The sequence below is a fragment of the Oncorhynchus mykiss genome, chromosome 2 (assembly GCF_013265735.2).
Source record: "Oncorhynchus mykiss isolate Arlee chromosome 2, USDA_OmykA_1.1, whole genome shotgun sequence".
In the NCBI taxonomy this organism is placed as follows: domain Eukaryota; kingdom Metazoa; phylum Chordata; class Actinopteri; order Salmoniformes; family Salmonidae; genus Oncorhynchus; species Oncorhynchus mykiss.
Window position 1 is genome coordinate 9,102,257 of NC_048566.1, and position 14,113 is coordinate 9,116,369.

Genomic DNA, 14,113 nt, shown 5'->3' on the forward strand with positions numbered 1-14,113 from the left:
TTAACTACTGAACTCCTAACCTCTGACCCACTGACTACTGTACCTGTTAAAAAACCAGCTACATTCAACACCACAGAACATACTTCACCAGAACAGTTAACTACTGAACTCCTAACCTCTGACCCACTGACTACTGTACCTGTTCAAAAACCAACTACATCCAATACCACAGTGCGTGTTTCTACTGAAGAGGCAACTCCTGAACGCTCAACCGCTAACCAAGCCACTACTGCTTACTTACCTGAAACAACTGTTGGAAACACTCCCTCAACACCAGTACCAACCATGTTCAATGCCACAGTGCATGTTTCTACTGAACACCTAACCTCTGACCCAGCAACTACTGTACCTGTTCAAAGCAATATCTCAATGCCTGTACCAGCTACATTAACTAGAGAGCAAGCAACTACTGGTTACATACCTACAAGCGCTACTTTCAATACCACAGTGCATGTTTCTACTGAACACACAAGCTCTGATCAAGCAATTACTGAACCTGTTCAAAACACTCCTACATCTGTACCAGTAATATTCACTACCACAGACCAAGTGACTACTAGTTACATACCTACAAGTACCTCGACTGCACCTGTCCAAAATAATCCCTCATCGTCTGTACAAACTACATTCAACACCACAGAACATACTTCACCAGAACAGTTAACTACTGAACTCCTAACCTCTGACCCACTGACTACTGTACCTGTTAAAAAACCAGCTACATTCAACACCACAGAACATACTTCACCAGAACAGTTAACTACTGAACACCTAACCTCTGACCCACTGACTACTGTACCTGTTCAAAACACCCCCTCAACACCTGTACAAACTACATTCAACACCACAGAACATACTTCACCAGAACAGTTAACTACTGAACTCCTAACCTCTGACCCACTGACTACTGTACCTGTTAAAAACACGACCTCAACACCTGTACCAACTACATTCAACACCACAGAACATACTTCACCAGAACAGTTAACTACTGAACTCCTAACCTCTGACCCACTGACTACTGTACCTGTTCAAAACACCCCCTCAACACCTGTACCAACTACATCCAATACCACAGTGCGTGTTTCCACTGAAGAGGCAACTCCTGAACGCTCAACCGCTAACCAAGCCACTACTGCTTACTTACCTGAAACAACTGTACCTGTTGGAAACACTCCCTCAACACCAGTACCAACTGCGTTCAATACCACAGTGCATGTTTCTACTGAACTCCTAACCTCTGACCCACTGACTACTGTACCTGTTCAAAGCATTATCTCATCGTCTGCACCAACTACCACAGAACATGCTTCAACTGAAATGTTAACTACTGGTTACTCAACTAGAGAGGAAGCAACTACTGGTTACTTACCTACAAGTGCTTCTGCTTCAAACGTCCAAAACAGTCCCTCAACACCAGTACCAACCCCATTCAATACCACAGAACATGCTTCAACTGAACAGTTAACTACTGAACACCTAACCTCTGACCCACTGACTACTGTACCTGTTCAAAACACCCCCTCAACACCAGTACAAACTACATTCAACACCACAGAACATACTTCAACTGAACACCTAACCTCTGACCCACTGACTACTGTACCTGTTAAAAAACCAACTGCATTCAATATCACAGTAAATGTTACTAAACAGTTGACTACTGAACTCCTAACCTCTGACCAAGCGACTATTGTACCTGTTCAAAACAATATCTCTATATCTGTACCAGCTTCATTGATTTCCACAGAACATGTTTCATCTGAACAGTTAGCTAATGAACACCTAACCTCTGACCCAGCAACTACTGTACCTGTTCAAAGCAATATCTCTATATCTGTACCAGCTTCATTGATTTCCACAGAACATGTTTCATCTGAACAGTTAACTAATGAACACCTAACCTCTGACCCAGCAACTACTGTACCTGTTCAAAGCAATATCTCAATGCCTGTACCAACTACATTAACTAGAGAGCAAGCAACTACTGGTTACATACCTACAAGCGCTACTTTCAATACCACAGTGCATGGTTCTACTGAACACACAACCTCTGATCAAGCAATTACTGAACCTGTTCAAAACACTCCTACATCTGTACCAGTAATATTCACTACCACAGACCAAGTGACTACTAGTTACATACCTACAAGTACCTCGACTGCACCTGTCCAAAATACTCCCTCATCGTCTGTACAAACTACATTCAACACCACAGAACATACTTCACCAGAACAGTTAACTACTGAACTCCTAACCTCTGACCCACTGACTACTGTACCTGTTCAAAAACCAGCTACATTCAATACCACAGAACATACTTCACAAGAACAGTTAACTACTGAACTCCTAACCTCTGACCCACTGACTACTGTACCTGTTCAAAACACCCCCTCAACACCAGTACAAACTATATTCAACACCACAGAACATACTTCAACTGAAATGTTAACTACTGGATACTTACCTATACGTGCTTCTGCTTCAAACGTCCAAAACAGTCCCTCAACACCAGTACCAACCACATTCAACACAACAGAACATGCTTCAACTGAACAGTTAACTACTGAACACCTAACCTCTGACCCACTGACTACTGTACCTGTTCAAAACACCCCCTCAACACCAGTACAAACTACATTCAACACCACAGAACATACTTCACCAGAACAGTTAACTACTGAACTCCTAACCTCTGACCCACTGACTACTGTACCTGTTAAAAACACGACCTCAACGTCTGTACCAACTACATCCAATACCACAGTGCGTGTTTCCACTGAAGAGGCAACTCCTGAACGCTCAACCGCTAACCAAGCCACTACTGCTTACTTACCTGCAACAACTGTTGGAAACACTCCCTCAACACCAGTACCAACCATGTTCAATGCCACAGTGCATGTTTCTACTGAACACCTAACCTCTGACCCACTGACTACTGTTCCTGTTCAAAACAGTCCCCCAACGTCTATACCAACTACATTCAATAGAACAGACCAAGTTTCAACTGAACAGTTAACTACTGAACACCTAAATACAGAAAGTGCACTTACTGTACCTTTTCAAAGCATTATCTCATCGTCTGCACCAACTACCACAGTACATGCTTCAACTGAAATGTTAACTACTGAACACTCAACTACAGAGAAAGTGACTACTGATTTCTCACCTACAAGAGCTTCTAATGCTAATGTCCAAAACATTTCCTCAACGTCTTTACCAAGTACATTCAATACCACAGTGCATGTTTCAACTGAAGAGGCGACTACTAAACACCTTACTACTGAGAATGTAAAACATCAATCAACAACTGAGACTGCAGACACAGAAATGCAACACAGCATTACACAAGTGACTACTGAACATACTTTATAACCACAGTGGCTGAGACTGCCCCATACAGTACTACAGGGCCTGTCAGTCTCTCCACTGTTATGCCAAATGAAAACAGTCAAGGTTTAAGTCCAGGTAACTTTCATCATTATATCACAATTATTGACATGTTGAAAGCCTAATAGTCTATTTTTTGTTTGGCTGTGGATTTATGTTGCTTCAAAGATGTTATATTACAGAGCAGAGGTATAAATGCATGCAAATCTACATTTTGTTGAATGGGCTCCATGTTATCTATCTTTAATATCTTTATTTCTCTCAGACAACCTGATATTGATCCATGAGAACATGACGTGGAACGAGGCCCTGAGCTACTGCAGAGAGCACCACGTTGACCTGGTCTCGATCACTACAGAGCTGCTTCAGTACTGGGTGACAGAGAGGGCTGCCGACGCCACCTCATCCCACGTCTGGGTGGGCCTGCGCTTCACCTGTTCATTCCACTTCTGGTTCTGGATCAGGTCTGATGCAGGCTGCTACCAGAACTGGGCCCCCGGGCACGGCTCAGACAGCCAGCAGGACTGTGGGATTGCAGGGGCTGTACAGACCACCGGGAGGCAGCAATGGGTTAGTCTGGAGGAGAACCAGAGGCTCAACTTCATCTGCTACAAATGTTCTGGGGACAGTGGTGAGGGGTTGATACATCCCTGATTCGGACAACTTTTGTATTATGTATGTTTCTTGTGCAACGTGAAAAACATACACTACCGTTCAAAAGTTTGGGGTCACTTAGAAATGTCCTTGTTTTTGAAAGAAAAGCACATTTTATGTCCATAAAATAACATACTTCAACTGAACAGTTAACTACTGAACTCCTAACCTCTGACCCACTGACTACTGTACCTGTTCAAAACACCCCCTCAACACCTGTACAAACTACATTCAACACCACAGAACATACTTCACCAGAACAGTTAACTACTGAACTCCTAACCTCTGACCCACTGACTACTGTACCTGTTAAAAAACCAGCTACATTCAACACCACAGAACATACTTCACCAGAACAGTTAACTACTGAACTCCTAACCTCTGACCCACTGACTACTGTACCTGTTCAAAAACCAACTACATCCAATACCACAGTGCGTGTTTCTACTGAAGAGGCAACTCCTGAACGCTCAACCGCTAACCAAGCCACTACTGCTTACTTACCTGAAACAACTGTTGGAAACACTCCCTCAACACCAGTACCAACCATGTTCAATGCCACAGTGCATGTTTCTACTGAACACCTAACCTCTGACCCAGCAACTACTGTACCTGTTCAAAGCAATATCTCAATGCCTGTACCAGCTACATTAACTAGAGAGCAAGCAACTACTGGTTACATACCTACAAGCGCTACTTTCAATACCACAGTGCATGTTTCTACTGAACACACAAGCTCTGATCAAGCAATTACTGAACCTGTTCAAAACACTCCTACATCTGTACCAGTAATATTCACTACCACAGACCAAGTGACTACTAGTTACATACCTACAAGTACCTCGACTGCACCTGTCCAAAATAATCCCTCATCGTCTGTACAAACTACATTCAACACCACAGAACATACTTCACCAGAACAGTTAACTACTGAACTCCTAACCTCTGACCCACTGACTACTGTACCTGTTAAAAAACCAGCTACATTCAACACCACAGAACATACTTCACCAGAACAGTTAACTACTGAACACCTAACCTCTGACCCACTGACTACTGTACCTGTTCAAAACACCCCCTCAACACCTGTACAAACTACATTCAACACCACAGAACATACTTCACCAGAACAGTTAACTACTGAACTCCTAACCTCTGACCCACTGACTACTGTACCTGTTAAAAACACGACCTCAACACCTGTACCAACTACATTCAACACCACAGAACATACTTCACCAGAACAGTTAACTACTGAACTCCTAACCTCTGACCCACTGACTACTGTACCTGTTCAAAACACCCCCTCAACACCTGTACCAACTACATCCAATACCACAGTGCGTGTTTCCACTGAAGAGGCAACTCCTGAACGCTCAACCGCTAACCAAGCCACTACTGCTTACTTACCTGAAACAACTGTACCTGTTGGAAACACTCCCTCAACACCAGTACCAACTGCGTTCAATACCACAGTGCATGTTTCTACTGAACTCCTAACCTCTGACCCACTGACTACTGTACCTGTTCAAAGCATTATCTCATCGTCTGCACCAACTACCACAGAACATGCTTCAACTGAAATGTTAACTACTGGTTACTCAACTAGAGAGGAAGCAACTACTGGTTACTTACCTACAAGTGCTTCTGCTTCAAACGTCCAAAACAGTCCCTCAACACCAGTACCAACCCCATTCAATACCACAGAACATGCTTCAACTGAACAGTTAACTACTGAACACCTAACCTCTGACCCACTGACTACTGTACCTGTTCAAAACACCCCCTCAACACCAGTACAAACTACATTCAACACCACAGAACATACTTCAACTGAACACCTAACCTCTGACCCACTGACTACTGTACCTGTTAAAAAACCAACTGCATTCAATATCACAGTAAATGTTACTAAACAGTTGACTACTGAACTCCTAACCTCTGACCAAGCGACTATTGTACCTGTTCAAAACAATATCTCTATATCTGTACCAGCTTCATTGATTTCCACAGAACATGTTTCATCTGAACAGTTAGCTAATGAACACCTAACCTCTGACCCAGCAACTACTGTACCTGTTCAAAGCAATATCTCTATATCTGTACCAGCTTCATTGATTTCCACAGAACATGTTTCATCTGAACAGTTAACTAATGAACACCTAACCTCTGACCCAGCAACTACTGTACCTGTTCAAAGCAATATCTCAATGCCTGTACCAACTACATTAACTAGAGAGCAAGCAACTACTGGTTACATACCTACAAGCGCTACTTTCAATACCACAGTGCATGGTTCTACTGAACACACAACCTCTGATCAAGCAATTACTGAACCTGTTCAAAACACTCCTACATCTGTACCAGTAATATTCACTACCACAGACCAAGTGACTACTAGTTACATACCTACAAGTACCTCGACTGCACCTGTCCAAAATACTCCCTCATCGTCTGTACAAACTACATTCAACACCACAGAACATACTTCACCAGAACAGTTAACTACTGAACTCCTAACCTCTGACCCACTGACTACTGTACCTGTTCAAAAACCAGCTACATTCAATACCACAGAACATACTTCACAAGAACAGTTAACTACTGAACTCCTAACCTCTGACCCACTGACTACTGTACCTGTTCAAAACACCCCCTCAACACCAGTACAAACTATATTCAACACCACAGAACATACTTCAACTGAAATGTTAACTACTGGATACTTACCTATACGTGCTTCTGCTTCAAACGTCCAAAACAGTCCCTCAACACCAGTACCAACCACATTCAACACAACAGAACATGCTTCAACTGAACAGTTAACTACTGAACACCTAACCTCTGACCCACTGACTACTGTACCTGTTCAAAACACCCCCTCAACACCAGTACAAACTACATTCAACACCACAGAACATACTTCACCAGAACAGTTAACTACTGAACTCCTAACCTCTGACCCACTGACTACTGTACCTGTTAAAAACACGACCTCAACGTCTGTACCAACTACATCCAATACCACAGTGCGTGTTTCCACTGAAGAGGCAACTCCTGAACGCTCAACCGCTAACCAAGCCACTACTGCTTACTTACCTGCAACAACTGTTGGAAACACTCCCTCAACACCAGTACCAACCATGTTCAATGCCACAGTGCATGTTTCTACTGAACACCTAACCTCTGACCCACTGACTACTGTTCCTGTTCAAAACAGTCCCCCAACGTCTATACCAACTACATTCAATAGAACAGACCAAGTTTCAACTGAACAGTTAACTACTGAACACCTAAATACAGAAAGTGCACTTACTGTACCTTTTCAAAGCATTATCTCATCGTCTGCACCAACTACCACAGTACATGCTTCAACTGAAATGTTAACTACTGAACACTCAACTACAGAGAAAGTGACTACTGATTTCTCACCTACAAGAGCTTCTAATGCTAATGTCCAAAACATTTCCTCAACGTCTTTACCAAGTACATTCAATACCACAGTGCATGTTTCAACTGAAGAGGCGACTACTAAACACCTTACTACTGAGAATGTAAAACATCAATCAACAACTGAGACTGCAGACACAGAAATGCAACACAGCATTACACAAGTGACTACTGAACATACTTTATAACCACAGTGGCTGAGACTGCCCCATACAGTACTACAGGGCCTGTCAGTCTCTCCACTGTTATGCCAAATGAAAACAGTCAAGGTTTAAGTCCAGGTAACTTTCATCATTATATCACAATTATTGACATGTTGAAAGCCTAATAGTCTATTTTTTGTTTGGCTGTGGATTTATGTTGCTTCAAAGATGTTATATTACAGAGCAGAGGTATAAATGCATGCAAATCTACATTTTGTTGAATGGGCTCCATGTTATCTATCTTTAATATCTTTATTTCTCTCAGACAACCTGATATTGATCCATGAGAACATGACGTGGAACGAGGCCCTGAGCTACTGCAGAGAGCACCACGTTGACCTGGTCTCGATCACTACAGAGCTGCTTCAGTACTGGGTGACAGAGAGGGCTGCCGACGCCACCTCATCCCACGTCTGGGTGGGCCTGCGCTTCACCTGTTCATTCCACTTCTGGTTCTGGATCAGGTCTGATGCAGGCTGCTACCAGAACTGGGCCCCCGGGCACGGCTCAGACAGCCAGCAGGACTGTGGGATTGCAGGGGCTGTACAGACCACCGGGAGGCAGCAATGGGTTAGTCTGGAGGAGAACCAGAGGCTCAACTTCATCTGCTACAAATGTTCTGGGGACAGTGGTGAGGGGTTGATACATCCCTGATTCGGACAACTTTTGTATTATGTATGTTTCTTGTGCAACGTGAAAAACATACACTACCGTTCAAAAGTTTGGGGTCACTTAGAAATGTCCTTGTTTTTGAAAGAAAAGCACATTTTATGTCCATAAAATAACATCAAGTTGATCAGGAACATAGTGTAGATATTGTTAATGTTAATGTTGTAAATGACTATTGTAGCTGGAAATGGCAGATTTTTTATGGAATATCTACAGAGGCCCATTATCAGCAACCATCACTCTTGTGTTCCAATGGCACGTTGTGTTAGCTAAACCAAGTTTCTCATTTTAAAAGGCTAATTGATCATTAGAAAACTCTTTTGCAATTATGTTAGCACAGATGAAAACTGTTGTTGTGATTAAAGAAGCAATAAAACAACGATAGACAGCTCTATGGGTATGGTTCTGTATGTTTTAGTGTGTTATTGTTGAGTTCTTGTTTGGCACTTCATTTTATGAATAAGAGTTTGCATTGCATGCTTGCTGCTGCACTGTCTGCCACAAATGCTACATTGACACAGCAGTAGATTGTATATTAAACAAATGCTACATTGACACAGCAGTAGATTGTATATTAAACAAATGCTACATTGACACAGCAGTAGATTGTAAATTAAACAAATGCTACATTGACACAGCAGTAGATTGTATATTAAACAACTGCTATATTGACACATCAGTAGACTGTATATTTGTCACGCCCTGACCTTAGAGAGACTTTTTTTTGTCTCTATTTGGTTTGGTCAGGGTGTGATTTGGGTGGGCATTCTATGTTCTGTTTTCTGTTTTTGTATTTCTATGTTTTGGCCGGGTATGGTTCTCAATCAGGGACAGCTGTCTGTTGTTGTCTCTGATTGGGAATCATACTTAGGCAGCCTTTTTCCCTTTGATCATTGTGGGAAGTTCTTTGTTAGGGGCACTATAGCCCTTGTAAGCTTCACGGTCGTTTTTGTTATTTCTTGTTTTTTTTGGCGACATTTTAACAAATAAAATAAAATGTATGCTCACCACGCTGCACCTTGGTCTCATTCCGACGACGGCCGTGACAGAACTTCCCACCACCAAGGGACCAAGCAGCGTGGCCAGGAGGAGCATGGATCCTGGGCCGGGAGAAGAGAGAGTGGATGACATCTTGGACATGGGAGCAGGTTATGGCAGGGGACAAGACCCTGCCATGGAAACAGGCGGAAGTAGCAAGGGAGGAACGACAACGTAGCAGGTACGAGAGGCACACGGGGAGATTGGCAGAGTCGGGTTATAGACCTGAGCCAACTCCCCGTGCTTACCGTGGGGAGAAGCGTGGTACTGGTCAGGCACCATGTTATGCGATGGAGCGGACGGTGTCTCCAGTGCGCGTTCACAGCCCGGTGCGCTACATCCCAGCTCCCCGCATCTGCCGGGCTAGGGTGAGCATCCAGCCAGGAAGGATGGTGCCCGCTCAGCGGGCCTGGTCTCCAGTGCGTTTCTTCGGCCCAGGATATCCAGTGATGATCCATGGCAAGAAGCCTCCAGCGATGATCCATGGCACAAAGCCTCCAGCGAGGAGTCATGGCACGAAGCCTCCAACAACGGCCTCCAGTCCGGAGCCTCCAGCGACGGCTTCCAGTCCAGAGCCTCCAGCGACGGCCTCCTGTCCGGAGCCGCCAGCGATGGTACCCAGTCCGGGGCCCGCAGCGAGGGTCCCCAGTCCGTGGCCCACAGCCAGGGTCCCCAGTCCGGGGCCAGCAGCGAGGGTCCCCAGTCCAGGGCCAGCGGCGAGGGTCCCCAGTCCGGGGTCGGCGACGAGGGTCCCAAGTCCGGGGCCCGCGGCGAGGGTCCCCAGTCCGGAGTCGGCGACGAGGGTCCCCGCGCCAGAGGTGCCACCAAAGTGGGGTGAGCTAGAGGTGGAGCGGGGTCTATGTCCCGCACCAGAGCCGCCACCAGGGATAGATGCCCACCCGGAACCTCCCCTATAGGTTCAGGTTTTCCGCACCTTTGGGGGGGGGGGGGGGGGGGGGGTACTGTCATGCCCTGAACTTAAGAGAGCCTTTTTATGTCTCTATTTGGTTTGGTCAGTGTCACGACTTCCGCCGAAGTCGGCCCTTCTCCTTGTTCGGGTGGTGTTCGGCGGTCGACGTCACCGGCTTTCTACTCACTACCGATCCATTTTTCTGTTTCGTTTTGTTTTGTCTGATTACATACACACCTGTTTTACATTCCCTCATTACATTCCCTTTTTAACCATCGGGCATACATTTCTGTTCTGTTCGTGATTGTTTATGTCGTTAGTGATTGTGTTTGTGTTAGAGTTTTGTTGTATGTTCCATTTTTGGAATTTTGTTTTATTCTTTGAGTAAACTCAGTTGGATTACTCCATACCTGTGTCCTGCGCCTGACTCCGCTTTCACTCTGCACCCAATCGCTGACAGAATCACGGACCATTCAAATGGAGTCAGCAGGTACAGCCAGCCCTTCTCTCCCAGTAGAGGAGCGAATTCAGCAGCACTCGACCATGTTAAACCGGCTAGGGACAGCCATGGATCGCGTGTTGCAAACTATGGACAGATGGGAGAGAGGACCACAGGAGGCTTTCCTGTCAACGCTACTACACCACCACCCGCGCCTCAACCTACACCGTCCACCCCTCCGTCGTCAAGTCCCAGTGGAATTTGGCTCTCGCTCCCAGGAGCGTATGACGGATCAGTTGCGGGTGCCAGGGGTTCCTACTCCAGCTGGAGCTCTATCTGGCAGCTGTTCAGCCGGTTCCTTCCGGACGGGAGAGAGTGGGCGCTCTCATCTCCTGCCTGACTGGAAAAGCCCTGGAGTGGTCCTGACATTTATCAGGGGTTTTGGTCAGGCAGCGGCTCCCATTACCTCACTGCTGAAGGGGGGACCAGTGCGACTGCAGTGGACAGCAGGGGTAGACAGGGCTTTTGGTCACCTGAAGGCTCTGTTTACCTCAGCTCCCGTGTTGGCTCATCCTGATCCCTCCTTAGCGTTCATAGTTGAGGTGGACGCGTCCGAGGCAGGGATAGGGGCTGTGCTGTCTCAGCGCTCGGGTACGCCACTAAAGCTCCGCCCCTGTGCAGTCTTTTCGAAGAAGCTCAGCCCGGCGGAGCGAAACTATGATGTGGGGGACCGGGAGTTGTTAGCTGTTGTCCTGGCTCTGAAAGCGGGGAGACATTGGCTTGAGGGGGCTAGACACCCTTTTCTAATTTGGACTGACCACCGCAATCTGGAGTACATTCGAGCAGCGAGGAGACTGAACCCTCGTCAAGCAAGGTGAGCCATGTTTTTTACCCATTTTGTTTTCACCCTTTCCTACAAACCAGGTTCCCAGAACTTGAAGGCAGACGCACTGTCCCGGCTGTATGATACAGAGGAGCGGTCCACGGATCCCACTCCCATAATTCTAGCTTCTCGCCTGGTGGCACCGATGGTTTGGGAGGTGGACGCGGACATCGAGCGGGTGTCACGTGCAGAGCCTACTCCCCCTGAGTGTCCAGCTGGTCGGTGGTGGCTGGTCCACTCAAGCAGTCTGAGGTGCGGGAGGTTCCTCCGCCCCCTCTGGACATCGAGGGGTCCCGGCGTATACCGTACGAGCCATCATGGACTCAAGGCGTCGGGCGAAGGGCCTTCAGTACCTGGTGGAGTGGGAGGGGTACGGCCCGGGAGGAGAGATGCTGGGTACCGGTGGAGGACATCCTAGATCCCTCATTACTACAGGAATTTCACCGTCTCCACCCGGATCGCCCTGGGTCCCGTCCTCCTGATCGTCTCCGAGGCCGGTGTCGGCGCGTTGCTGGAGCCGCGCGTCAAAGGGGGGGGGGGGGGGGGGTACTGTCACGACTTCCGCCGAAGTCGGCACTTCTCCTTGTTCGGGTGTCGACGTCATCGGCTTTCTACTCACTACCGATCCATTTTTCTGTTTTGTTTTGTCTGATTACATACACACCTGTTTTACATTCCCTCATTACATTCCCTAGTTAACCATCTGACATACATTTATGTTCTGTCCATGATTGTTTATGCCGTTAGTGATTGTGTTTGTGTTAGAGTTTTGTTGTATGTTCCATTTTTGGAATTTTGCTTTATTCTTTGAGTAAACTCAGTTGGATTACTCCATACCTGTGTCCTGCGCCTGACTGCGTTTTCAGTCTGCACCCAATCGCTGACAGTCAGGGTGTGATATGGGTGGGCATTCTATGTTCTGTTTTCTATGTTTTTGTATTTCTATGTTTTGGCCGGGTATGGTTCTCAATCAGGGACAGCTGTCTATCGTTGTCTCTGATTGGGAATCATACGTAGGCAACCTTTTTCCCTTTGGTCATTGTGGGAAGTTAGCATTGTTATGGGCACTATAGCCCTTGTAAACTTCACGGTCGTTTTTGTTATTTCTTGTTTTGTTGGCGACATAACAAATAAAATAAAATGTACGCCCACCACGCTGCCCCTTGGTCTCATTCCGACGACGGCCGTGACAATTTTAAACAACTGCTACATTGACACAGCAGTTAAACATTTTCATTGTATGTGTGATACATTCTTGTCTGAAAATGTTTTAATCTCAATAAATATGATTGGACCAGCTGTTCTCCCAATCAGAGTTAAAAGATCTCCTTTAATTTCCATTATTCCTTACTGAGGGTATTACATTTTTATCAAAATTAGGCTTATTTTAACTGATATAATCAACAGTGTACTTTTTCCTGAGAACTGTGATTGAACGGCTTTATTTATTTTTAACCTTCATTTAACTAGGCAAGTCCGTTAAGAAAAAATCTTATTTACAATGACGGCCTACCGGGGAACAGTGGATTAATTGCCTTGTTCAGGGGCAGAATGACAGATTTTTACCTTGTCAGCTCAGGGATTCGATCCAGCAACCTTTACGGTTACTGGCCCAAGGCTCTAACCACCAGGCTACCTGCCGCCTTCAAGCTTTAGGGCTCGATTAAATCTATATCACCGAACTTCAGCACTATTGAAATGTAAAGGAAATGTAAATGCAGCCTTTTCACTGAATGCAGTCTCCACTAACGCCGGAACATTGCCTTTAAATTATATCAAGCTATAGCTCTGAATTTCCGCTATACGTATCGAATCGAGCCATTTGACAACCTTCGGGAACACTTTTTTGGGATAATTCATCTGCAGATGCTCTACAGATTATCTACAGACTATTAGTCCGACTAACAGACTATCAGTATTACTAACCCTAGCTCCGTTTGGCCGGTAGGGATATCCTTGTCTCATCGCGCACCAGCGACTCCTGTGGCGGGCCGGGCACAGTGCACACTAACCAAGGTCGCCAGGTGCATGGTGTTTCCTCCGACACATTGGTGCGGGTGGCTTCCGGGTTGGATGTGCGGCTTGGTTGGGTGGTGTTTCTGAGGACGCATTACTTTTGACCTTCGTCTCTCCCGAGCCCGTACGGGAGTTGTAGCGATGAGACAAGATAGTAACTACTAATAATTGGATACTACGAAATTGGGGGAAAAAAGGAGGTACAATTTAAAAATAAAACACAAAAAAAAGACAGAATGACTAAACGGGGCGGAGAGATAGCCTGCAGAGTTCTGTCATACTATCCAGGTCTATGTCCAAACAGTTCTAGCATCTACTTTTAAAAATCCTTCTCTCCAGAAATAAATCCCTCACTGTTGCCGCTTGTTATAGACCCCCCTCAGCTCCCATCTGTGCCTTGGACACCATATGTGTCCAAGGCATCTATCATCAGCGTTCGTACTGCTAGGTGTCCTAAATTG

General features: G+C 45.7%; 2 protein-coding genes across 3 annotated transcripts; both read left to right on the forward strand.

Moving 5' to 3' along the window:
• Window positions 1-1,255: 1,255 nt before the first annotated feature.
• LOC110506654 (mucin-5AC-like) lies at window positions 1,256-3,589 on the forward strand. The gene is given in 3 exon segments (XM_036937243.1): window positions 1,256-3,214; window positions 3,217-3,240; window positions 3,243-3,589. Coding segments are annotated over 3 exon segments (1,971 nt in total). The 5' UTR covers window positions 1,256-1,320; the 3' UTR covers window positions 3,296-3,589.
• A 458-nt stretch (window positions 3,590-4,047) lies between these two features.
• LOC110520726 (mucin-5AC-like) lies at window positions 4,048-8,516 on the forward strand. Of its 2 annotated transcripts, XR_005034916.1 has the most exons (2): window positions 4,048-7,775; window positions 7,963-8,516. XR_005034916.1 is itself a non-coding variant. In XM_021598146.2 (1 exon), the coding sequence occupies exon 1, from the start codon at window positions 4,593-4,595 to the stop codon at window positions 7,680-7,682; it is 3,090 nt and encodes a 1,029-aa protein (XP_021453821.2). In that variant the 5' UTR covers window positions 4,048-4,592; the 3' UTR covers window positions 7,683-7,907. The 2 variants fall into 2 exon arrangements, 1 of the variants encoding a protein (XP_021453821.2); XM_021598146.2 differs by lacking the exon at window positions 7,963-8,516 and having other exon boundaries at window positions 4,048-7,907.
• The last annotated feature ends 5,597 nt before the right edge of the window (window positions 8,517-14,113 follow it).

Bases quoted from the DNA above. Each gene is read 5' to 3' on its own strand.
- LOC110520726 (XM_021598146.2), top strand. From the start codon at position 4,593: ATGTTCAATGCCACAGTGCATGTTTCTACTGAACACCTAACCTCTGAC.